Raw genomic sequence first — 23,932 nt, 5'->3', positions numbered from 1 at the left:
TCTTGTACTGTAGTACATGTTTTGACAAAGCCTCTGTGGTATTTTCAGTCATCCTCAATTGAACCCGCTGATTAAAAGCTCACAAACAATTTAAATCCTAAGTGACTCACTCCGGCCGTCAAACTGCTCTCTTTGAAATCTTTAACACGTGTTCCACCTGTGGCTGTACTTCACAACAAAGCAGATGTTTCTACTTGCTGGCCGACCCAGAATACCTGCAGAAATGTGAGATCGCAGAAACTTCTCCCACAGCCTGAACAACCATTGCTCTGCCTCATCACAACAACACATGTTGATGAATCACTGTGAAGAACTGAAGTTAACTTTAACACTTACTGCTGATACTCGGGGAAACAAAAGTTTTGCACTACTGTGTACAGAATATCATGAAAAATGGAAATGGAAATTCATCCGAAAAGGTTATCACAAAAAAGTTTTAGTCTGTCCATAATTAGCAGTGAATCTTGGAAAAAAACATTGGAAAAAACAAAGCACTTAAACATTACATCTATATGTGAATTCTTGTAATATTGAAGACCGTGTTGTTTTTGTACAAATAAGAAATTTGTTACACAAGCAAGTATTCATGATACGTTCTGCTTTTATACTTTTGTATGTCATCACTCAGTTTTGGTGTCACTGTTTTCATTACTAAACCAACTTCAACAAATAAAATATATATATTTTTTACTGAATTTGGATGTTGTGTGCAATTAATCAACTGATTTTCCTGAAACCAGACTGGGATTACAGATGAGGACATTGTCTGTCTTCAGCTGCAGTGCGCAGCTGTAACCACTAGGTGGTAGCATTTTCCTATCAGAAAAGGGCCTGCTGCCCAGAGCGTCTATCCTTGTGTAACCTTCTCAGATTAATCAGTCAACTAGAGCATGAACACAACCCAAACCCAACAGTGCTGGCAGTGGCTCCATAATCTCACTGTACACTCTCCCCACTAATCTCACATGAAATTTATTGGAGCATTAACTTTATTCCTGTAGCTGCTGAACATGTTGGCTTGCCTGCCCCATGGGAGTGAGAGTGTGTAGTACTGATAATAGTGTGTATATGTGAGAGAACTTGAGCTACTAAACAGCGGTGGTAGGTTAATTAAGTGGCTTTCTGGGGACATTTTTGTGAAGCTCTCTGGTTATCTGGTGAAGGAGTTTACCCTCTTTCATGTTGCATTAGTGTGTGTTTGTGTTTGTGTGTTACATGAGTCACCATCAGCTGCTGTGTGCACTTCTACTTAATGACTCACCAGGTTGGACTCGGTAACCTTTCGTTTGGCCAGTTGCCCCAGGATTCATAATGTATATAAAATCATTTCACACTGAGCAGCAAATTTAGCAGATCATTTTGCACCCCGAGGCTTAAGAAATACTTTTGAACGCTTCTGCTACTGCTTTTATTTGACCTAAGGGATTTGCAAAGTTAAAATAAATAAATAAATGGTGCCACTTTCACACAATAATTAACCCACTTTAGCTTCACAAAATCTCTGGATATGAATCTGATTATGTCATTTGATCACAGAGGCACTTCATAATAAATCACATTGTATCACAGTTTCACATATTTTACTGGCAGACTCTGCTCAATACATAAAAAGATCATGTCCCGAGGCTTTGTGGCGATCATGTTCTACATGATCATGTACAGTACATTGGGAGCCCCTTTAAAAAGAGGCCCACTGCGCACTTTGAAAACCCGTAAATCAGTCCTTCCGTGGACAAGTATTTATGTTTTACGTCAAATGCATGCACTTAGCAAACATATCTCTTATGGAAACACGTGGTTTACCTATTCTAAATGACACTAGGTGTTACAGAAATAACCAGAAACCAGTTATAGGTTTGCTCTTATGTGTGAAGGTTCTCATACTTCTAGGTCACAGGTCGTATCCTTTAAGAGTGTAGAAATAACTGGACTTGCTTGATTTGCTCATATCAGGACTTATTTTGTCTATCTTTAAAAAGAGGGCCCTCAGTGGTAAACACTGCTCAAATCATTGATGTCCATACAGCTTCATTGAAACTCCTCATTTTATCTAAAAATGTACCATATGTTTGATCCCAGAACCTTTAGCCACTGAATTTGCTTAAAAAGTGGAAATGGATGAAAGTGGCTCAAACAGTCATAGACTCAATGTAGCTCACTTTTCTATTTTATTATGAATAGTGTTTAACATCTTCATTTTAAATGACTATATGTGTTTTGAAGCAATGGTCAATGGTTTCGTCTGACAGAGACGACCTCAGACAAAGAGACGCCACTGAGGTAGAGAATGGAGGTAACGTGGTCTGTTTGTTGTTTACAGTCAGACGTGGCAAGTTTGTGGGGGGTGATGGGCGGAGGGTTGCGTGACTGTCTTCCATATGCTTAGTAGGGTGTGTGTATATGTGCATGATAATGTGCATACATGCACATGCGTGTCTGCGATATACCCTCAAGGATTCTCCTCATTGTCACTGTGGATATAGGGAGAGGAGATGTGGACATTGTTGTGTCTATGTACATATTCGTGCATCTGCTTGTGTGTGCGTGTGTGTGTGTGTGTGTGTGTGTGTGTGTGTGTGTGTGTGTGTGTGTGTGTGTGTGTGTGTGTGTGTGTGTGTGTGTGTGTGTGTGTGTGTGTGTGTGTGTGTGTGTGTGTGTGTGTGTGTGTGTGTGTGTGTGTGCGTGACACAGAGAGTCGGTGTGACCAATTAGGGCAAATGGTGTGCGGAGCAGCAAAGAGTGGGGTATGAACGGTCACGCAACCTTGCATGGTATAGGATTATAGGTCTTGGTTTGCACACACACACACACATACATACAGCTGTCAACAAGCATCAAACACTTTGCTTACCCTACGCTTGCCCCAAGCAGTCCCTCCTCCCTCTTGATTGGAAGTTCTCATTTCATTGTTTTCACCCTTTCCCTGTGCTAACTTCTCTTTTCTCACCTCTAGGTTTTAGTTCTCCACCTCCGTTCTCGCATTCTTCCTTTCTTTGTCGTTTATGCCATCTTTCCCCTCTCCCCACGCAGAACAAGTGTCATACAGATGGCGTGATGGAAGTTGCATGCATGCTGACGAATATTAAAGATTTAAAGTCCATGTCAGTCATGAGACTTCAGTGAGACAAAGGCAAAGCACTCCACGGACGTTAGTGGAGCAACAATGGGCCCTCTCTGCACAGGAGACATTAAGACAGGTCACCAAATCACAGGTGTAAATATTCAAATGAATGATGCCTGAGTTCCATTTAGAATTCTACAGTTTCATGGCACACGCACATTCACTGTCACCCATTCACCGCTTTGACCTACATGAGCATTTTCTTGCAAAAACCCTGTCCAATAAGAAAGCAACACTTATAAGGGGTTCAGTATAATGACAACTGTAAGACAACTTTCACCAGCTTTAAAGAGCTGGATCAATAAAAGATCGCAACTCTTTCATCTTCAGTGGTGATAAACCTTATGTCTTCCAGTAAACATAAGCTACAAATCAATAATCTACAAATTCATGTGCAGGATTACGGCTTAAAAAATTATTCAGTCAACACAACACCTTTTTTTTTTTACTTTCTTAAGACAAATAAACTCACAAAAGTAATTATGTTCAAACAATAAAAATAAAAACCTTTATTGTAAAATGATGACATGTCAGTCACCATTGTTTAAGCTGTTGAAGGTTCTGTTTATTTTAAAATTGTAATAAAATATTATTTATTGTACTTAAATGCTTTTAAAGGTCGCAGGCCGGGCGTCATGAGTGCTGTATGCTATGGCTTATATTTACTATTGTATATGAATTGGTTGATGTTTTGCTTCAAACAGCCAAACTTCCTTCCTTCTTCCTTCATACAGGCTTAGCTAGTTTCTCTTTTTCTCACTTACATCACAATAGGGTGTTGTTGTCACGCAAGGGTGTTGTTCTCCGGGGCTGCAGCTGGATGCTCCTCCTTAATTCAGCCTAAATTAACCCTGGATCAGGTTTACATCCACACTGTGGACACTTTAGAGCTCCTGTCTTTTGCACAGGTGACAGTGGGGTCTACCACACGAGGCAGGACCCCAGGTGTAGGCTGTGCAGGCATACTGCACATGGGACGCCAACACGCCTACCCCGGGTTATGAGCTGCTTACATGAACAACTGACCGTAACCCAATCAAAGTCCTGTATACGTGACACCCTGTAGCGTCCACTACCCAGCCGAACTATGCATGCATGCTCTGCCCTGCTATTTTTAAGTGAAGATGCAGCTGTTTTTGTCCTCTGTGTGCCCTGACTTTAAAATAACAAATGCTTTAGCAAATATTTTTTCTTTGAACTTTGAATAGATTGCTCTTAAAATGTTGTCTTCCATTAAAGTGTCTCATGATGTGAATCTCTTTCAAAACGACATATTCTTGTTTGTTTTTTTGCCCATGGTGCACAAAAAGGGCATGCCCCAGTAGTTCCCAGGATAAGGTGCATACATGTCTGAATATTCCAATGAATACTGGCATAATCCAGCTATCTTATTCAGGTTTCTCATTACCGGAATAAGGGCATATTAACCGATCATCGCGTAAATGTGGTTGAAATTTGGAAAGTGGCTCCAACAGATTCCAGGAAGAACATCTGAGAACTCTATTCAGAAAAGTGCAGTCCTACGAATAGCTAAAATACTATGCATATATATACATATATATGTATATATATATATACATATATATATACACAGTACATGTATATACACTACTGTTCAAAAATGTGGGTTTTCCATTAAAAGTCACACTCTTATTCATCAAAAGAGTTGCAAAATGAATAGAAAATATCATCAAGACACTGACAAGATTAGAGATATTGCTTTTTATTCAAAATAATAATTTTGCCCTTTCGTCAAAGAACCAGCAAAACTGTTTTCAGCTGTGCTAACATCATTGCACAAGGGTTTTCAAGGGTTTTCTAATCATCCAATAGCCTTCTAACACAATTAGCAAACACAATGTACCATTAGAACACTGGAAATAGGCCTCTATACACCTATGTACATATTCCATTAAAAACCAGACGTTTGCAGCTAGAATAGTCGTTTACCACATTAACAATGTATAGAGTGTATTTATGATTCATTTAATGTTATATTCATTGAAAAAAGTGCTTTTCCTTCAAAAATAAGGACATTTCTAAGTGACCGCACACTTTTGAACGGTAGTGTATAATATGTATATGTATATACAAATATACAGTATATAGACATTTTGGGCTTTAAATAAGAAAAGTTTTTTCATAGCCCAACCCCCTAAGTTTTGAAGGACTGGTACTGTTTGAATAGGCAGCAGACAGTGGCTGTTGCTGTTACCCTGGGGCAAATAGTCCTGCAGTGCCGTATGCAAACTTCCAAAGAGAAGCCCCTGAACACTTCCTGTGAAGGTCACAAACAGTACATTTGTTTTAGGTTCTTTCCCAACACAAATCCCCAAACTACCGGACACACTGTTTTTTACCCTCAGGACTGCAACTGCAGGAGGAAGCAGACTGTTTATTTGCCCCCCCCCCCTCCCTTTTTTTTTTTTTCAAAAAAGAGAATATCCAGGAGGAGATGAGTGGTTATACTTATGTACACTTGAGTTGGGTTTCACCTGTGTGTAGACATGAACATGGCTATTAAACAGTGTTCTCAGAGTGAAGCAGCAAACTGCACTTTTTTCCAAATGAATGAATTGTGATTATGGGGACTTGGTCAATTCAGTTTTTGTCACTGATGAGACAAGAATCTAATGAGCTCCCTAACTATGGAGGGCAAACACTGTGGTGAGACTGTGAAACACAGGAGTATTTGTAGTGCAGTGAATTGAATGAGGTCAGGTGTGGGTGACTATAGCTTGAGGGGTCACAGCTTTGCCTGTGACAGGTAGTCCTTTGCAATTCCTAATGCAGTTTTCTAAATAAACCTGCAGAACAGCATAAAACACAATCTTATGACCAAAATACTGTCACACTAATGTATCCAAGATACTGGATCCAAACTGAAATTCTGAAAATGCTAAATTGGGGAATTCTATTAAAATTAATAAAGACATAAAACTGGTACTGACATAATTATGACACTTGGTGTAAATATAATATATGTAGTATAACTGCACAGGACACAGACATAACATTATCATTATGGGGTCTTTATTCTGAACAATAAATGGATTTCCTGTTGACAAGGAATTGTAAAGGGGAATCACGCACTCTGTGTGAAATCTCTAATATTAAACAAATACAAACACATCAGTTATAACAGCTAAAAAAAATCATACTTTTTTATTTAACACATATAGAATATGTACAATAAATGTTGCATTGTGTCAGAGATTTTAATCTACTACAACGCAGCTTATATATTGTATCCCAAATGTGTGAAAATGTTGAATTTGCAGTTCAAAGTGTATTCAGTGTTCAGAGTGTATAAATAACGCAGTGAGCGTTCAGCATCTTTTTCAAAGAGGAGATAGAAATCCAGCTCCCCTGGGAATCCCAAGGATGAGGATTTGACCACAGCTTTTAGGGTAACATCTCTTTCTTCTCTCTGCCCACTGCCTCTGCGTCTCTGTGGGTGCCCGCGCTCCCCCCTGGCCTCGAGCCCTGGTCCCAGACAGCGGTGAGAGACGACGTGTTAAGTTTCCCAGATCGTGTGAAGGCGCTGTCACGCCAACTTTGCAGCACATTAATCATACAGGCAATGTGGCTATAGAGATACTCTGGATCCTGTTCTGCTGAATATTAATTATTAATAGAGACACAAATCTGAAGGATGAGACCACATTTGAGATATGTGAAAAAAACGTAAACGCTGCTTAAGAGACACGGATGTTGAGTGATCAAAATAATGTTTTCACATGATGAGAGTGGGAAGCCATTAGGTTACTAAAATCATCTTGTATTTTCTTTACATGATTTGCTCTGATCATCTGTTTCATCTGATCATGTGGTTTTTGCTCTATATTTATTATACATTTTAAAAGTCATGTCATAAGTATTATGTGTTTAATTGCCTCCTTAAAATAAATATGTTTTGATTTTTGTAGTTTTTACCTAAGCCTTTTCTGTGCACTTTTGGTTACTACTTATACTATTAACTATAGCACTATTCAGCTCTATTCTGCTCAAACACACAAACTATTGACGAGCAAAGCAGTTCTTTTTGGGTGTATTGAATCATCAGAATGAGCTAATTAAAGAGATTAGTGCAGGACTTCATGCATGACCAGAGCAGACTCCGTTTGACACAGTCACTGAATTGATATACGACTGAACGGGTTGTGATTCGGCTCACGATTGCCAGCTTTTGGCAGCGATGTCACTAAATACACCAGACTCCTCTGTTAAATATTGCTGAATTGTTGTGTTATTATATGTTTTCAGGATTTCTTTCGTCCTTTTAACTAAACTACTACCGTTTGGCATTGTTCGGTTTGGTCCTGCAGTCTGCTGACGTCACATTTTATTATCGGGCACAGCTCACTTTGCCAGAAAAGAAAAAAAGAAAAAAACACAAGCACCAAACATCATAGTATTACTATCCCTAATGGGAAAGAAAAAAACAAAACCTGAGTAGCATTGAGCCAAGCCAAGCTAGTGTAAAAGTGTCATTAGTGTTAAACAACAAACAAGCCAGTTACATGCACTCGAGCTAAGGTCGTAGCTTGACTCCACTCCTCGTTCTGCTACAAGTACTAAGGAAAATCCATTTTTGAATGAAGTGGGTCTGTCTCCAGTATGCTAGGTGGCAATGCGCCGTTTCAGCTTGTTAATGTCGGGCAGTTTCTGGTTTAGCTAGTAACTAGTTAGCTAGTTAGCATGTCGAGCACCATTTATCAATGGACTTTAAAATATGACATTTTAATATATATTTTCTATTTACTGTTGTGAATGTGCATGATTTTGTTGCTGTAGTCTCATTCTTTCATGTATCAGCTTCCTCTATTACTTCTGGGTTCAAGGAGGGGGTTGGGAACTGTGGCACAGGTGCAGAGCCCTCAAGCTAGCTTGACACTAGTCAACGATAAACGATAGCCTGACTTTGCGAAATTCTATTTAGTACTAAATTTCAGCCAGACCAACATGGATTATACACATATTTTTAAAGTTTGGACTATGACAATAATTATTTTAATTTCATGTAAACACACTGAGCTTATGCATTTGTACTTTTGAAACAGAAGCTTACTAAACAAACAAAGAAAACTGATGCAATATGTTTTTCTTTTGTAATAGTAGAGAGACTGCCGTGCCTCACTCAAATAAGTTGAAAGAACAACACGTCATCTGTATTTTCCATAAAAAGAAACGTCTTTTAATAGATAATTCCCATTTGCAAAAACACATAGAAACACTGGAAGACACTGCATATGTACACAGTTTGCTACCTTGCAGCTACTGCCTCCATGAGACAAGTATGACAGTCTTATAAACATATCAAAAAGACTGCAGGGGGGAAAAAAGCCATATTCATTTACCTTAGTGAATCAGAAAAGCCTTCAAAACTTTAAATTATGCACATCTGCCTCTTACAATAAATACGAGTTGTCAAACATTTATTGAAATGAACACAAACAAAGAGAAAAATACACATTTAAATCAGTGACACCCTGTACAGCTGTGCATGTTGGAAAAAAAACCCTGTCTGGGTAAACTTCAACCGAATGACTCCCAGTAGTGCAATTCCGAAAACCACTACACTCTGACACTGAATCATTTTGGTGCTTTTCATTAATTTGTGCAAAAACACTGATTGTGAATACAACATCTGTGTTTTTTTTTAATTATTATTTCTTTTTTTTAAAGGAAAAGTGTCACATCTACAGCTCTGAAATGACATAAATTCATTTTGTTGTTACATTTAAACCCGAAAAACCGACTCTTCCTTCAATTCAGTCAAACACTTGTGCAAGCAAACCTTCAACTGATAATTAATATTATTATTTAACTGATGCAGTTTTTTTTTTTTTTTTTTTTTTTTTTTTTTTAAATCCAGGTCCATTTAAAGCAACACTGTGAAACCTTAAAATAACCCGCTCAGCATTATTGTGATGTTAAATATTGTGTATCTTGACTATAGTCACCAACTCAAACTGACAATTGCAATTCTAAAGTGAGGTCACTTAAAAAGATTATCTGTTGAATATCATTCAACACTTTTCAAGCAACAGAAATGACCAAATTAAAATTATTAGGATGGCATTAACCAATTTGCTGTCATGCGGCTGTAGAATTATAACAATAATAATAAATATATCCCACCACTTGAAGTTTTGTCAAAAATAAATTAAGCTTCAAAGGTCACCAAAAATCTGCTTATATATGTATATATTTTTTTTTTTTTTTTTTGCTGCAGCGTCTGTATGTCCAGCAAAAGTTACATAGTGTTGCTTTAAAGGCAAATTCAAGTGTGATTTAAATTGAATTGTCGTCTCTTTTCATGTCAAATGAATGCTGTTAAATGTAAAATTCACACTGACTGTTAAATTTGTCCAGTCGTTGAGGTCATTATTCTTTTTTCTTATTGTGCACACTGAATTTTTTTTGTTCCTTCTCGTGCTTCCAAGACAAGGTCAGGACCATGGAGCAAGTACAGAGCGGTTACCTGTACTGATGCCTTGCTCAACAGAACATTAGTGGCCCACTTACTGACTGTGCCCCCTGCTGCTAGTATGTGTCTAATAAGATTGTGTCTAGTTTAACAAACACATGTGAAACTATTTAAAGCTTTGGCCTCACCAGTACTTTAACATGTTTTGGTCCACAAATTGCATAAACTGTACTTTATATCGCTGCAGCAAGCAAGGCCAATTTTCAAAACTCTCCTTATTCATGGATGGTCGGAAGAAAGAGTGAGCACTGTAAGCTACGATGCTGTAAAATCAAGTACACAAACACAAATTTGGCTTTGTCGTGAATTGGAAACTCAATGTTCATTTTAATGTTTAAGTGGCAGAATCGTATCTCGTAATAATTTGTAACAATTTTTACTGAAGTGGATTTCAAGTAAGTTTAATCTATTTTTCATGCTGATAACAGATAATAGAAACTAATGAAACCACCAGTCAGCTCCACTAAATCTTTAGGACAAGTCATTATATCTGACTACTCAGTGAGTTCTAATAAACAGCCATGTCCCTGGTGCAAACACAGTAACAGGTGTTAATCCATCCCCTGTGTCCTGAAACAGGTATCTTTTCTTTTCTTTTTTACAACAAAATATTTGTTCCTCCCACAAAAGCCAAGTACGGACAAACACGTAAAACAAAAAATGAAATGGTGTGTGCTTCTAGACATAAACTGCCTCATTGTCGCTAAATCCAAAAGTGCTTGGAACCAACTACAAAACACATTCTTTAAAAACAAAATCATCTATCTATAAAGTGGATAAATTATTACTTTTAAAAAAAAAACGAAAAAAAAAAACTTCTGATTGTCACAAGTTCACTAACACAAGAACCTGAGCCTTATTTGTGACCTCTTCATCAAACTGAAGAGGTACTTGACATCCTGGGAATCCTCATCATCAAAGACCAAGGTCCATTTGTAATGCTGGTGCATGTGTAGGAAAACATTAATAATACAAAGTACTATAACGCACACTGATTGTGTTTGTTTGTGTGTGGATGAGGCGCCGTTCACTCTTACGGCATATAAACGTAAGGGCTGGACTTGTGGTGCCCTGCGCTCACACATGGCATAACATTACGTGGACCGACCATCATGGACTGGTTCATTTCATGGCCGCTTTCAGACCATGGTGGGGAATCCATGGGCTCGCGTTTGATTGAGTGGATGAGACCATGGCCTTTGAACCCGTAAGTGCCATGCTTGTTGTAGTCTTGGTGCATGTAGGCCTTGTGAGGCTCCTGTGGGTAGACGTGTGAGTCCATGAGGTTGATGGATTGGTTGTTGCATAGAGAGTCTGAGTGAGAGAGTCTCTGAGGACTAAACTGGTTGGTGTCATTGTTGTTTCCCAAGTCTTTGTCGCACTTTAATAAGCGTGCACTGGTGTTCGCATAGTTCTGATAGTTGCCGTTGTTGTACGGCGGGCTTATGACTGCTTTCCCTCGCTGACAAGGTGAATACTGCGGATCATAATAATCTGCCTCTGATTTGAGTTGCATGCTGGAGCCGTGGTCGTACATCCCGTTGCCGTAGCGACGGTCAACAGCCTCTGGGTCGCGGCAAACCCAGGGACGCCCGTAGGCATCGCAGCCGTTTTCCGAGTCCGAGTCGTGTTCTACTTTAATGGGAGGCATCTCGGGCATCATGTGGCCATCGTAGCATTCGCCGTAGCCGTTCTCGCTCTTCACCAGGTCCACGCAGTAAGCATCTGGGTCAGCAGGAATCTGGATGTTGCCGTAGAGCTTAGACACAAAGAACTCACCACCTCTGCCGCTGTGGCAACTTGGGGAAAGGCGGTACGGCTTCGCGTACTGACCAGCCTTGTTCATGCGGTTAGAGGGCACATAGCCAACACCCTGGTTTCCTCTGAGTGGACCCGAGTTGGGCCGAAGAGGCCAGCTGGTGCCCAGACCTGGGCTGAGACCTTTATGGGAAGCCATGGAGGACTTGCAGTAGTTGAGGGGCTCTTCCTGGTTGTAGTAACCGTCTGGGCGGTACTTGAGGTTGTCTTTGGAGAGTGGGGTCCAAGGAGTGTGGTGACCTCGCTGGGTACTGGCAGGAGTGGGACATGAGAGGAGGAGAGGGTCTGCAATATCACCCATTCCACCACTGAAGGAATGCCTGCGGAGGTGTTCTCCTCGCTCACTATGACGTCGAGGAATGGCATGAGGAGAGGGGAGGAGAGGAGGAGAGAGGGATCAGAAAAAAGAGAATGAAATCATTATTCTCAGAACCAGAGGAAAACTCACTCTGTGTAAAATTTATGTGTTGTTTGACGGCATTCACAAACATGTGGTCTCAAAATATCGTTGGACCGCCCACATATCCTCCCAGGAACGTCCACAAACAAAATGTTTTTTCGACTGATTGACAAATGACTCAAAGCACAAATATCTAGGTTTGGTTCATTTAAGTTTAGGAGAGAATTGTTCCAAAAGTGACTCAACTTTTCCGGGACGGGTCTCATCCTTTAACTGAGAACAGACATCGTCAGCATCAGAATCCAAAGATCAATGATGGTCAAAACTTCGGGTTCAGCGGAACAAAACTCTGTAGCAGTAATCAACCTTCATGACTCTGTACTTTCTCATCGTCTGCAATTGGACTTGTTGCAGTAGAAACGTCACGATAACCCTACACTGACTCAGCGATTCAGATCTGGTGACGCGTTATTATTTAATTCAGTGCAGAAGCTGTAAATGGCAGTTTTAAATAATGATGGTGATTATTTAAGACATATTAAAAACTGCTAGAGGAGAAGTGATTTGATTTTTAGAATGGCTGACAAAAATGCAGGATATTTCTATTGGCTTCGTTATAAAGGAAAACATCAAAATCATGTTTTTTTTGCAAAGTGGCTTTGCAATCGTTTGTTGTGATAATAAAACTTTACCTGTTACGTATTCACAGACTGTATCACTGTAGAGTGTTGTACATTCCATCATTAAAAACAGTACTTTAATTTGTTTTCCTAAAACGTATTTTACTTTAAAGCCTCTGCACATGGGTGGAGCATAAACACAGCGGCCAAACTGGACACTTCGTACTTCACAAAGTGTGTCGGTGAGCCGACCTTTTGCACTGCAGATGTAATGGATGTACTGAAAAAAAGTCAAACACATCCCTGCTTCCACATCCTGATCTTTGTAATTCAAACCATCACTCCACCTATTTTCAACTTCAACAGGTGGAATGACAATATTTTAAAATAATCTAGTAATCTGTCTGCATCATGTATAGACAGATTTAACATCTGGAAATGTATTAAAGAAAATACAAGATGTTTAGTGCACATAGCAGCATCAGTTTTACCCTACAGAACCTTTTTGACCAATATGTCATCCACTTAAAATAAAATAAGATATTTCCCTGAAAGAATGAACAGCAGAGGGGGTGCTCAGCCTCTGATCACAGATTACACCTCAACTCTTGGTCTTGCAGCTCCATTAACTTAATGATGCATGAAGCACAGAAGGCCTTGTCTAAGCTGTTTTTTTTTTTGCTCCTAACTGACTGAAGGTAAGATGCCCAGTCCTGGTTTGGTTTGGTGTCAGAGCCTGATGAGTGGAGAAGGGCCTATAATGTATGGTTTGGCAACTGCATGAGTCTCAGGGTAAATGCTTGTGTGTTAGTGGTGCTGGGTAATAACGCTGGTATCTACAAGACAGTCATTTGCAGAAGCCACAGATTGGATATGGTAGAGTTTTGTGAATTTTCAGCCTTTTACTTCAGATTTATTCAATGACACATGTGTAACATTAAGCAAACGTATATATCTTGGAAATGATTGTTCTATCTCTCAAAATATTATTAGGTGTTAGAGAAATGATGGTTAAAAATAGTCAAAACTGCGAAAACTGCACCATGATAGTGGTGTCATCTTGTCTAAGTGCTTCCACAAACAAATAGTTTGGAACTTTGGAACTAAAACTTTTTGTGCTTGTCCTTTGCCTTTGTTTTTTTTATGGATCTTGATCGAGGCAGTCATAAGGCATGATTTATTCATTCATTCATTGTCTACTGCTTTATCCTCCGCCTAGGCATCGTGGGGCCACTGGTACACCCTGAACAGGTCGCCGGTCCATGTCAGGGCAAATACATAGACATGAACAACCATTCACTCTCACATTCACACCTACGGGCACTTAAAAGTGTCTAATTAACCTCTGCATGTTTTTGGACTGTGGGAGGAACCTGGAGAACCTGGAGAAAACCAACCAAATCCTGGTCTTTTTGCTGCAAGTTAACAGTGCTATCCACTATAATGCCATGTGCCCCCAGACATACAACAGAATACAATCTAAACAGGTCATCCTGTATGAATTATAATAGCATTTCTGGGTGTATAAGTGTATTATAACGTTAAGCTTTGGCAAAAACATAAATTGATGATGTAGCAGCTGTGGCCGCTAAGTCGAATATTTTGACCTTTACTTCTAGCTCCTCCATCGGGCACATTGTCAGGCCACGACAAGGTGTAAAAATCCATCAAACCTCAACGTCGGAGCAGACATCATGTTTGTGTTAAAAAGCTTGACCTTTAATTATTGTCCAGCACTCCCCATAACATCAGACAGTGTGAATATACATCACGCCCCCTGGTTCTAGCTGAGGTTGGAGGTGTCGTATGTGTGAGGCTTCACCCCCTTCTTACCCGTGCTCCATTGCGGAGATAATCCCTCCTGCTCCGCCGCTCTTGCTCTTTCCTCGTATTAGCATGTTCTTCATTTTCATCTCGGTGATGGAGGGCAGCAGGAGAGGCACGGCGACGCAGAACAGAGCCAACTGTGGAGGCAGCTGAGTCCCAGAGCCTGACTTCTTTTTCTGCCCGTGGAGGAACTTCAGTCGACCCTGGAACTGCATCGTCTGGGACGAGAAGAGAAGAAGAATTTACCGGTTTGAATGCATCCAACGGGTCAACGCGTCCAAACTTGTTTTATTTATTTATTTTATTCACATGAGAGAATATCAATCTTTCCTCAGTGCAGTCTACAGCTATATTTGCTGTGCTTACACAAAGCAGGTGCTCTGAGCTAAATGCTAATGTCAACATACGAACATGCCTGCAGTGACAGTGCTGACAGCTCACTGATATCAGCTCTAAACACAGGTGCGTTTGAGGTTGATGATTCGTTTTCTAACAGCGAGATTATTTAGCCTTATTAATTAAGTGTGCACTGTGCAATAAAACAATTCCTGTGCCTTTGCTGCAGTCTTGTTGACAGATGAGGAAAGCATCTCACCAATCATTTGGCTACAAGTGCTTCCAGTTTACATACTTCAGAAAATTGCCATCTCGAGTTTCTGTGGCAGGGCCAGCATTGGTGCAACTAGAGCAGGCTTGGTGACAATGAACTCTCTTGACCCTGCTGAAATGGTCCAAACCCATATTCTCGTCACTCTGTCATCAAGGCCTCTTGCTTTTCCACTGTTGGTCTCCAAACCGCTTCAGTCACAGCCACGAGGGATGAACCATGCTCCTATTCCACTGCGTTCAGGCAACCAATTATTTTAATACGTCGTGCAATGCAGCTATGAATAACTGTGCACACATACTATTAAAAATGAAACTTTGGTGCACCAAAAGGGTCATCATACATTTTATATGCCTGGGTATTCTCCAAAAGAGAGAGTGTCTTTTTCTTGTGCAGTTTCACTGTATTGATATCCACTGTGTAATCACTGAAGTTCACTAAAAGTGAGGCCACTGTTAAGGTTTCATGCCAGTTGGGTTCGGACCACTCACCAAAAATCCAGATGTGCTGTCCAAGAGACATCGAACCCTGGCTATGAAGCATCTGTTGAGAAAGCAGGAGAGCTCAGGAGGAATTCCCCCTGCTTCCACAGAGTGAAACTGGCTGCTGACTACAAAGTCCTCACCTGGAGATGGATAGAAGAGCACAGTAATACATGAATTAGTACAGTACAGTTGCTTTATAGACAATGACTAACAGTAATATCATGCAGTCTTCTCTTACAGGACCAGTTTTTCACAGGATAATATTGGTGCATAATTAAATCAACCCTTGCAGTGGTGTATGTGGTGCATACCATTTAAATATAAACCATTGGTAATTAATCAAATGAGTTTACACACTGCAGATTGAACATCTCCATACAACTCTCTCTGTGTTTCTCGGTATAGTGGTGTTTAAATCTTGTTTAGGTCATTTCCACGCTGCTCACGGGGAGTGATTTGTTCTATGTCGAGGGAGGCAACAGCAACATTGCACTAGTGAAGCGAGAAGACTGCAAACAGGTTGGAGTATGACTGAAAACACAAAGAAACCAACTGCCACCCACCCTAAACTAGAACATGATAAAATAATAGGTGCAGTAAAAGTTCACAAGCCAAAAAGAGGCAGAACAACAACATTTGATAATATAAAGTTCTCACCAGTCGCTGTAGGTAGCTGGTTATCCTGGTGCGCCGCCGACCCCTGGTGCTGTGGAGGACACATGGCCCAGTGGAGCTGGCGTCTGAACTCCTGGCGGTCGTCTATGTGGATGTAGTCAAACACATTCTGGTGCATCACGTCAGTCTGTGGAGGAAAACAGAGCGGAATGTCATGGATGTGTTGAACGAACAGGCATCTCGTTCTCAGAGTCTTGGTAAAAAAACAAAAACAAAACAGTAGTCTTGTTTACGGCACTGCCCAAACTGCTACGGAGTGTCATCAGAGCGGCGGGTAGCTGCTGTTTGTTGTGGATTAATGATACAGATACACTCATACTGCCCCAGGACTCTCCCATCACACACACAAGGAGCGCACAAGGTCACTGGACGTCACAGAACCATACATGTACATGTATTGTACATTACATGCAGTATATACGCCTGCATATCCACACAGGCAGGAGCATTTATTCACAACAGTAAGAGACTAAGGACAGCTGCAGGCCAGAAAGGGCAGCTGTGTTTGTCAAACATCGCGTGACACCGGCTCCCGAACAGCAGTCCAGCCCAGCTTACCCTCCCCACACACACACACACCACAGTGAGTCGGGTTCCAGCCCACTCTCATCATACCTCTCTCTCTCTCTCTCTCTCTCTCTCTCTCTCTCTCTCTCTCTCTCTCTCACTTTTCCAGCCCTAGCTGTGCTTTCTGTCATTCCATGACAGATTCCTCACTAAAATGTTTAACCTTCTCTGCTCCCCCCTCTCACCCCCACTTCACTCTCTCCATAATTTCCACACTGGTGGCACGCGAGGGTTTTTGATCGCCTGCCTCTGAAAACACAATCTGTTCCCACCGTCTTCGCCGAGCGATTCGTCCTGCGGTTTGGTTCCCTACCGGCAGTCAGGCAGACAGATGGATCGAGTGACTTTTGTTTATGTTTCTCGTAAAAAACACAGAGAGGAAAAGGACGAGGAGAAAATGGAGAATAAGTGATATTTTCTCTGACCTTCAAAGGCTAACTGCCTCAGTAACAAATGGGATCAAAAGCCAGTGGAGGTTTCTCTGCTCTTCTCCAGGGCTTTCTTGTGGTGCTGCTCATTGAAGCGTTCTTTTCTCTTTCCTGTGGTATATTAGGGATAAGTGTGCTTCTGACTACAATTGTGGGCTCCAAATTATGTGACATATTGTCAAGGCTTTCGCAGCAACTCTGCAACCAGCAAGAACTGAGCCTGTGGGAAAGTCGAAGAGAATGTTTTTTTTTACGACAAGATGATGATCTCACTCATCGTCTGATGCTCGATCCTCCACGTGAGAGACAATCCCAGCTGACAAAGGATGAAAGGCGGGGTACACCCTGGACACGTAACGCCAGTCCATCGCAGGGCAAACACACAAAGACAAACAAACATTCACACCCATGGTCAATTTAGAGGGTCCAGTAAACCTCTGCATGTTTTCAGGACTGTGGAAGGAAAATGGAATCCCTCTGTCAAACCTTCTTGTTGTGAGGTGACAATGCCGACCACTGTGTCACCGTGTGCCCCCGAAAGTTGACTATACACTACATACCGTATTTCATTCTGCAGGTATCACCTATCAAAGAAACTATGCGAAGTTAGAAGCGATTTTCTGCCGCTGGTGACTGCACATCACCTTAACACACAAAGCTGCTTGTTGCCTGTCTTACATACATAAAACATAAAAAGTATGATGTAAGAATAAAGGTATACACTTTTCCTCGGGGGGGAAAAGACTTTGATCACCATCTCATTTGTTCATTCATACCACCAACAGTTTTAATGAAATGCCATGAAAGACGCATAAATGAAACGCTTTGTGGCAGCATCCCCTCGGGTGTTGATTCCCTGCTTTGCCTGCCCCTATTACAATGTCCTTGTGTGAACTTAGCGAACATTATACCTGCTCGCATTGTCATTCTGAGCGTGTAGATACAGCTGCGCCCAAGAACAGGCTCATGGAGGCTGTTGGTGACGCTTTATTCTTGTTCACATTTATTGCAAAAGTTTGCAGGTCGCCTCCTTTGAAAAGAAACATATGGAAATATCCAAACGTATTCCCAAATTAAAAAAAAAAAAAAACAGTTGAATGAGCGTACGAGCAGACACGTGTGTACACATGTCTTACAGTATACATGTAATGCTTCCTTTGTCTGTCTTTACTGGCTGTCATGCCAACCTGCACACACTCACACTGACACACACATACAGTGGCAGGTTCTTTCAGACCACTTTAGGTTTCATGTCAGTTTCATGGCGCTGGGTTATTGCCCCCATCTGATTGTTAGCCAAATGGGAGCACTGTAGCAGAAGAACTTTTTTACCATGTTGGCATGCCATATGTGTATGTGTGTGTATGTGTGTGTGTGTGTGTCACATGTGTGTCTGAGCCAGCAGGAGCGCAAAGGAGGGATTATAACACTGAAAAGCACTTTATTCATGGTTTTGAAGGGGAGTGACAATTTCAGCGTCGCAGGATACACAAGCCTGTGTTCATATCATCCATAATTAATGTCTGGCTCAGTCTATCCACTGGAGAGGAAGGAAGCTAAACCACTGGTGACTTATCAGGGCCCCCGTGCACACACACACACACATGTGCAGACACCCAAACAGTTCATCTCAGGGTGAACCAGAGGTCTTCACCTCTCTGTGGCCTCTTGGCTCGCTCTGCCCTCTTGACAGAGTTATCAGACAGCAGGGAGGCAGACTGAAAGAGACGCTTTTACACAGGAGGCACAATGTGGAATGGGATGGAGGGAGGAGAAATGGCAAATCTCTGACACTTGTTGAGTGGAAATCTTGAGATATGGTGTGTGAAAGGGAGAACGTTCTTCACCTCCTATATTGTAATGACAGAAACTGTTTCTTTCATATTGTTTAAGTGATCATTTGGGGCGTGCTCAACTCACCTGATGAAATCCCAGATAATCCACAATGGTCGAGGAAGCATAGAAGACCATCCCATCAGTGCTCACCACCAAGGCAAAGCCTGTGAGAGACTACACACACACACACAGAGAGAGAGAGAGACAGAGATAAATAAGCTGTGATTCGTGGCAGCTTCAACTCAAGAGAAACAAATCCATAATTGACAAACACAACTGAAATGTATCAGTTCCATCTTTTCTTGGCGGAACTGTAGAGAGCACAATTCACATGTAACCCAGAAGTCAGGTTGCAATCACAACCCGACTGTACGGCCGCACCTTTTATAGAATAAAGTTCGATTTCAATCTTTCTTTCCATTTTTCTGAGAATAGCAAACAACGATAAAAGAAAAAAAAAAAAATGAAGAAAGATAGAATGATACATGACTTGTTGGGGAATGAAAGACAGATGGTTGTGGAACTGAGCGGGCCAAATAAAACTTTCTGATTTCTAATCCAAAATGTCTCTTCAGAGTGTTTTCTGGAGAAAATTACATTAATGGTATTCTGAAAGCACTTAAGAGATGACACGCGCAACAATTCGCAGCTCGCCTTTAAACTTGTATATTTCATGTTAGAAACTTTGATAATGAAGTCTGTTTGACCGATAAAACGCTTTGATTTGTGACACTAAACAAACAGATTCAAAGAGAAGCTGCGCACACTCTATCTTTCACCGACACATGCAACACACAAGGGGAACTAATGTGTTTGGCAAAGCACAGCTTGTGCAGACAAAATGTTGATTAAAAAGAAAATGTTCAATAAACACATGACTGGCTTCGGTCGAATGAGGAGGGATGAATGGATTAAGAGGGAAGCTGGTGTGAGAGAGAAAAAGACAGGAAAGGAAGGAGATGTGGAAAAGGACCCTTCAGTATGTGTGTGTGTGTGTGTGTTTGTGTGTGTGCGTGCACGCGCACAGCTGCGATAGCGTGACAACTACAAGGCTACTTGACTTGCGTGACTGCTGCTGCCAGAGTCTGTCACCTCTATTTTACTGCGAGACTGTGCAGGTCTTCCCTGGTGAGTGTGTGTAAGAGTGTATATTATATGTGTGTATTTATACGTGGTCCATACCCCTGTGGCCTTTAAATTCACACATATATTCTCTTTACTGCTCCTTCTTTCAGTCAGTCTTCTCCCAGCAGTGATCTGATTGCTTTAGCAAACACTGTAATGTCCTGTTTACTGCACACGCTGTGCTCCCATATCTGTGTGTGTTTGTGTGTGTGTGAGTCCTCAAACCTAAAGGTATCTGACTCACACTGTGACAGAAACACGTCTCGATTATAGCAACAACATGGCACGGGGTAAGGCCAGATGTTGTTTGACATGTTGAACTGTCACATGGCCACAGTGTCCAGGAGGGGGCTGACCCCCGACACCATCACACACACACACACACACTGGTTTGCCTAGCTATTCGTCTTAGGACACTGCATTGAGTTCTATTCATTTGGATAGCCTAAACCAGGGGTGTCAAACTCATTTTCACTGAGGGCCACATCAGCATAATGGTTACCCTCAAAGGGCCAGATACAAGTGTCATACAGAATAAATGTAACTAAATGTCACCAATTGTAATGTCAAATAAAGGTAACTACTCCGTAACATATTGATAAATAACTTTCTGTATTTACTTATTTCACTCGTCGTATGATGCGTATACAATGATACACTGCGATCTAGTGGCGGTGCCGTCACTTTGCGGGTAACGCAATCGCCATGCATTGTGGGAAATGTAGTTTATGGTCAACGCACGCCTTAAAGCAGCATAGACCTATTTTAACACAGATTTTTAAGACCAATTAATCACTAGCGGGCCACATAAAATGACCCTCGGGCCTTGAGTTTGACACATGTGGCCTAAACAATCCATTATCTGACCTCAACCCAACTTTCAAATCTGAGCTCCAAACTTAACTCTTTCCTCAAAAATGGGGTTCTGCCTCATTAGGACGTCGTCGACATAATGCATTTCCTCACCCCTTACGCTAACCTTAACCATCACAGCTAAATGCCTAACCCTTTACATAATTCTAAAGCCCACATTATACTTCTCCGACTGCGTAATCCGTTATTCGACTGCGTCACCACGGAGACACCTCGAGCCGTCATACTTCTGCGTCGTGGTGACGGATACGCACTGCAATTTCCCGCCCGATCAGTAGGGGTCGCTGCGCAAGGTTGTTGTGCTTCTGGCTACAGTGAGCAATGGCGTCCGAGAGAGAAAGACTGTTGTTGTTGAAACAGTGGCCGTTTCTCACTTTTCTGTGTCACGGAGTGCAGTTTTGATAATTTAAGGCGAGAAATTGGCCATTTAGAGTCTAAACATGTGGTTTGGTGTAACCTACGCAGAGCACTTTACACAGGAGTATAAATTGGGCTTAAACCCAGAAAAACCCTAAAACCACGTATTCACCCTCAAAAAGTTGTAACATTCATGATAAAAAATAAGAATTGTATCTTACTTTCAACAAAACAGGGTTACAACAGGTTTTGCAAGGTTGAAACAATAAAAACATTCAATTATAATACGTAATAGTGGTGGGAAATGATTCACTAACAATTCATAAGGGTCTTTTAGGGACAAGTGTTGTGAATTAGCTTTAGCTAAAAACACTATGATGCATGCATCAGATGACTGTTCAAAATTGTCTATGTTTTTGTATCTGTCCCTATCTAAATAAACCTTAATAATAATAATGAGATATAATGTTGTTCAATATCAATACAACAACCAGCGCCACTGCATCTATTTGTATTCGGAAGTGATTTCAGTGACAACAGTCAACATGAACACGTGTTTTAGGATAAAACAGTGTGCACAGTGTAGCTTGTTGCTGTTTAATCCAAATCTCTTTCTTTGATCGTCCAACAAAATGTTCATTCATATCCATGTTTGTGTCACATCCCTGTATCTTTTACAGCTCAGTTACGGAGCATCACACAGCGTGGGAAATTCAAACCGCAAATGGCTCAGTGATCTGAGGTTTGTGTCCATACCATGGGCATAAAAATGTCCTGTGACGTCGCCTTTTACGAGGTCCTGCGAGGCCATAAAAGGCCACAATTTACATGGTGGGTTCATGTCGGTTTATTCAGCCGCTTCACCTCTCATTTCTTCTTCCAAGTCAGTGAAATGCCATGGAAATTCCTGCAACGCTTCTTCTTTCTTAAAAGATTTTGACATTTTTATCCTCCTGAAACAAACAGGCTCTGGACCTCTGACCTGACAGAAGCTATAAACAGGATAGTTTGTATTTGCTTTGCCTTACACACGGCTACGCATGGGTAGTCCAGCACCTTTGTGGAAAAACACCCATCACTTATATTGGAATAGGACAATTTATTTCACAGCTACAGATCAGCTGTAACACCTCACTTTCATTATAAAATCAATAAAGCACACGTGAGCAGCCCTTGTTCGTTTTAAGTAGGAAACATTACACAAAGGGAACGAGAACAAACTGATACTGGCTGTTCTTTGCCACATGCTGTTTTTGTATGTTTTCTCCATTCACATTTCCCTCAGTTCCTCACATACTGAAGCCTTTAGGTAATGGAAACAGGCACCTGCTGCTGGACTGCTCCACCACATATCTGCAACTACGACGCCCCCGGCTCCCATAACCACCCCTGGGAGACTAAAAGCTTTGACTTACAAATCTTAAGAGGCGCTTTGCACGCAGAGCCCAAAAATAAAATATATGTTCACTGGATTTGGAAGCATGAAGAGGAGGAGGGGCGGTGGGGCAGCCTCGTCTCATGTTTCAACAGTGTTCCTGAAGTCTTTCTGCCGTCTTACTGTCAGTATGACATGAAAGCAGCGTTGATGAGGTCACGATGAACACGACGGCCTTCCTTCTGCCACCCGGGGACACACACCCTCGCTCTACACGCTGGAATTTTAACATATTAAATGACAATGTACTGAGGGATTATTTTTATTTGGATATAGGTCAGTGAGTTTAAGCTTCCAGTGTAATATGGCAATCGAATTGCTGCACATAAATAAACTTTTCTTACATCTTTATTTTAAGTTTCAAGCCATGGACTCAGCTCGATGGACAACAAAGACAGCCAGTCAGCCTGAAATATCTCAAACCTGCCATGAAATTCGATATGCATCCATGTATAAATGCAAGGAACGTCTGTCTGTCAGTCTGACTTTTACTTGCATAACTGTCCTAAACTGAGGTCCTAAACATCTTAGAGATTATTTTTGACCAGGATATGTCATTTGACTCATACATAAAACTTCCAGAGCAGACTAATTTCACCTGCAGAACATGATGAAAATTCGAAAAATTGTGTCCTTAAAGGATGCAGAAAAAACTACTTCATGCATGTGTTACTTCGAGATTGGACAACAGCAGCTCTTCATATAAGGATATCAGAGTTCTGACAGGAAGCAGAAGCTTCGCTACACAATCCTCCTCTCCTCACGTACAAAGCACTTACTGATCAGGCCCCATCATACCTTAAAGAGCTATAGTTTTACCTTATCATCCCCAACAGATCACTTAAGCCCCAAAATGCAGGCCAGAGTCTATGACAGTAGAGTGAGACGGAGCCTTAAGTTACCAGACTCCTCTCCATGTGGGACCAGCTCCCATTATCGTTTAGGGAGGCTCTCTCAGTATTTAAAGTTAGACTTACAACCTCCCCAGTCACACTCACTCAGGGTATGAACATGACTTTATTACATGACATTAACCTTGTTCTTTCACTCCTCTAGCTTGTGTTTCCCTCCCTGTCCTCGCTCTCTCTTTCTCTCTCTCTGTAGGTACCTGTGACTCTGGGGCTGCAGGATCCAGATCCATTTGCAAGACCTTTAGTGCTATTATTATTAGTAGTAGTAGTCGTAATATGCTATGATTAAAATAGTTTTTCTTCCCTCTCTTTAATATTGTAAGTTTTCTGCCTTAGTATGTACAGTAAAGTGCC

At 41.2% G+C, this 23,932-nt stretch overlaps 1 protein-coding gene across 1 annotated transcript in view; it reads right to left on the bottom strand.

Moving 5' to 3' along the window:
- Positions 1-10,647: 10,647 nt before the first annotated feature.
- The window catches only part of ahrra (aryl-hydrocarbon receptor repressor a), a gene marked incomplete at both ends in the record, with an annotated part of 59,008 nt that continues 45,723 nt past the window's right edge, over positions 10,648-23,932 (bottom strand). Inside the window, 5 exons of the mRNA XM_083901744.1 lie at positions 10,648-11,776; positions 14,286-14,497; positions 15,378-15,511; positions 16,029-16,173; positions 18,962-19,051. Of these exons, the coding sequence (XP_083757870.1) occupies positions 10,648-11,776; positions 14,286-14,497; positions 15,378-15,511; positions 16,029-16,173; positions 18,962-19,051 (1,710 nt within the window). The remainder of the gene's footprint in view (positions 11,777-14,285; positions 14,498-15,377; positions 15,512-16,028; positions 16,174-18,961; positions 19,052-23,932) is intronic.

This window comes from Microchirus variegatus (genome assembly GCF_963457635.1).
Source record: "Microchirus variegatus genome assembly, chromosome: 15".
In the NCBI taxonomy this organism is placed as follows: Eukaryota; Metazoa; Chordata; class Actinopteri; order Pleuronectiformes; family Soleidae; genus Microchirus; species Microchirus variegatus.
This window is presented reverse-complemented; position numbering and strand designations above follow the sequence as displayed.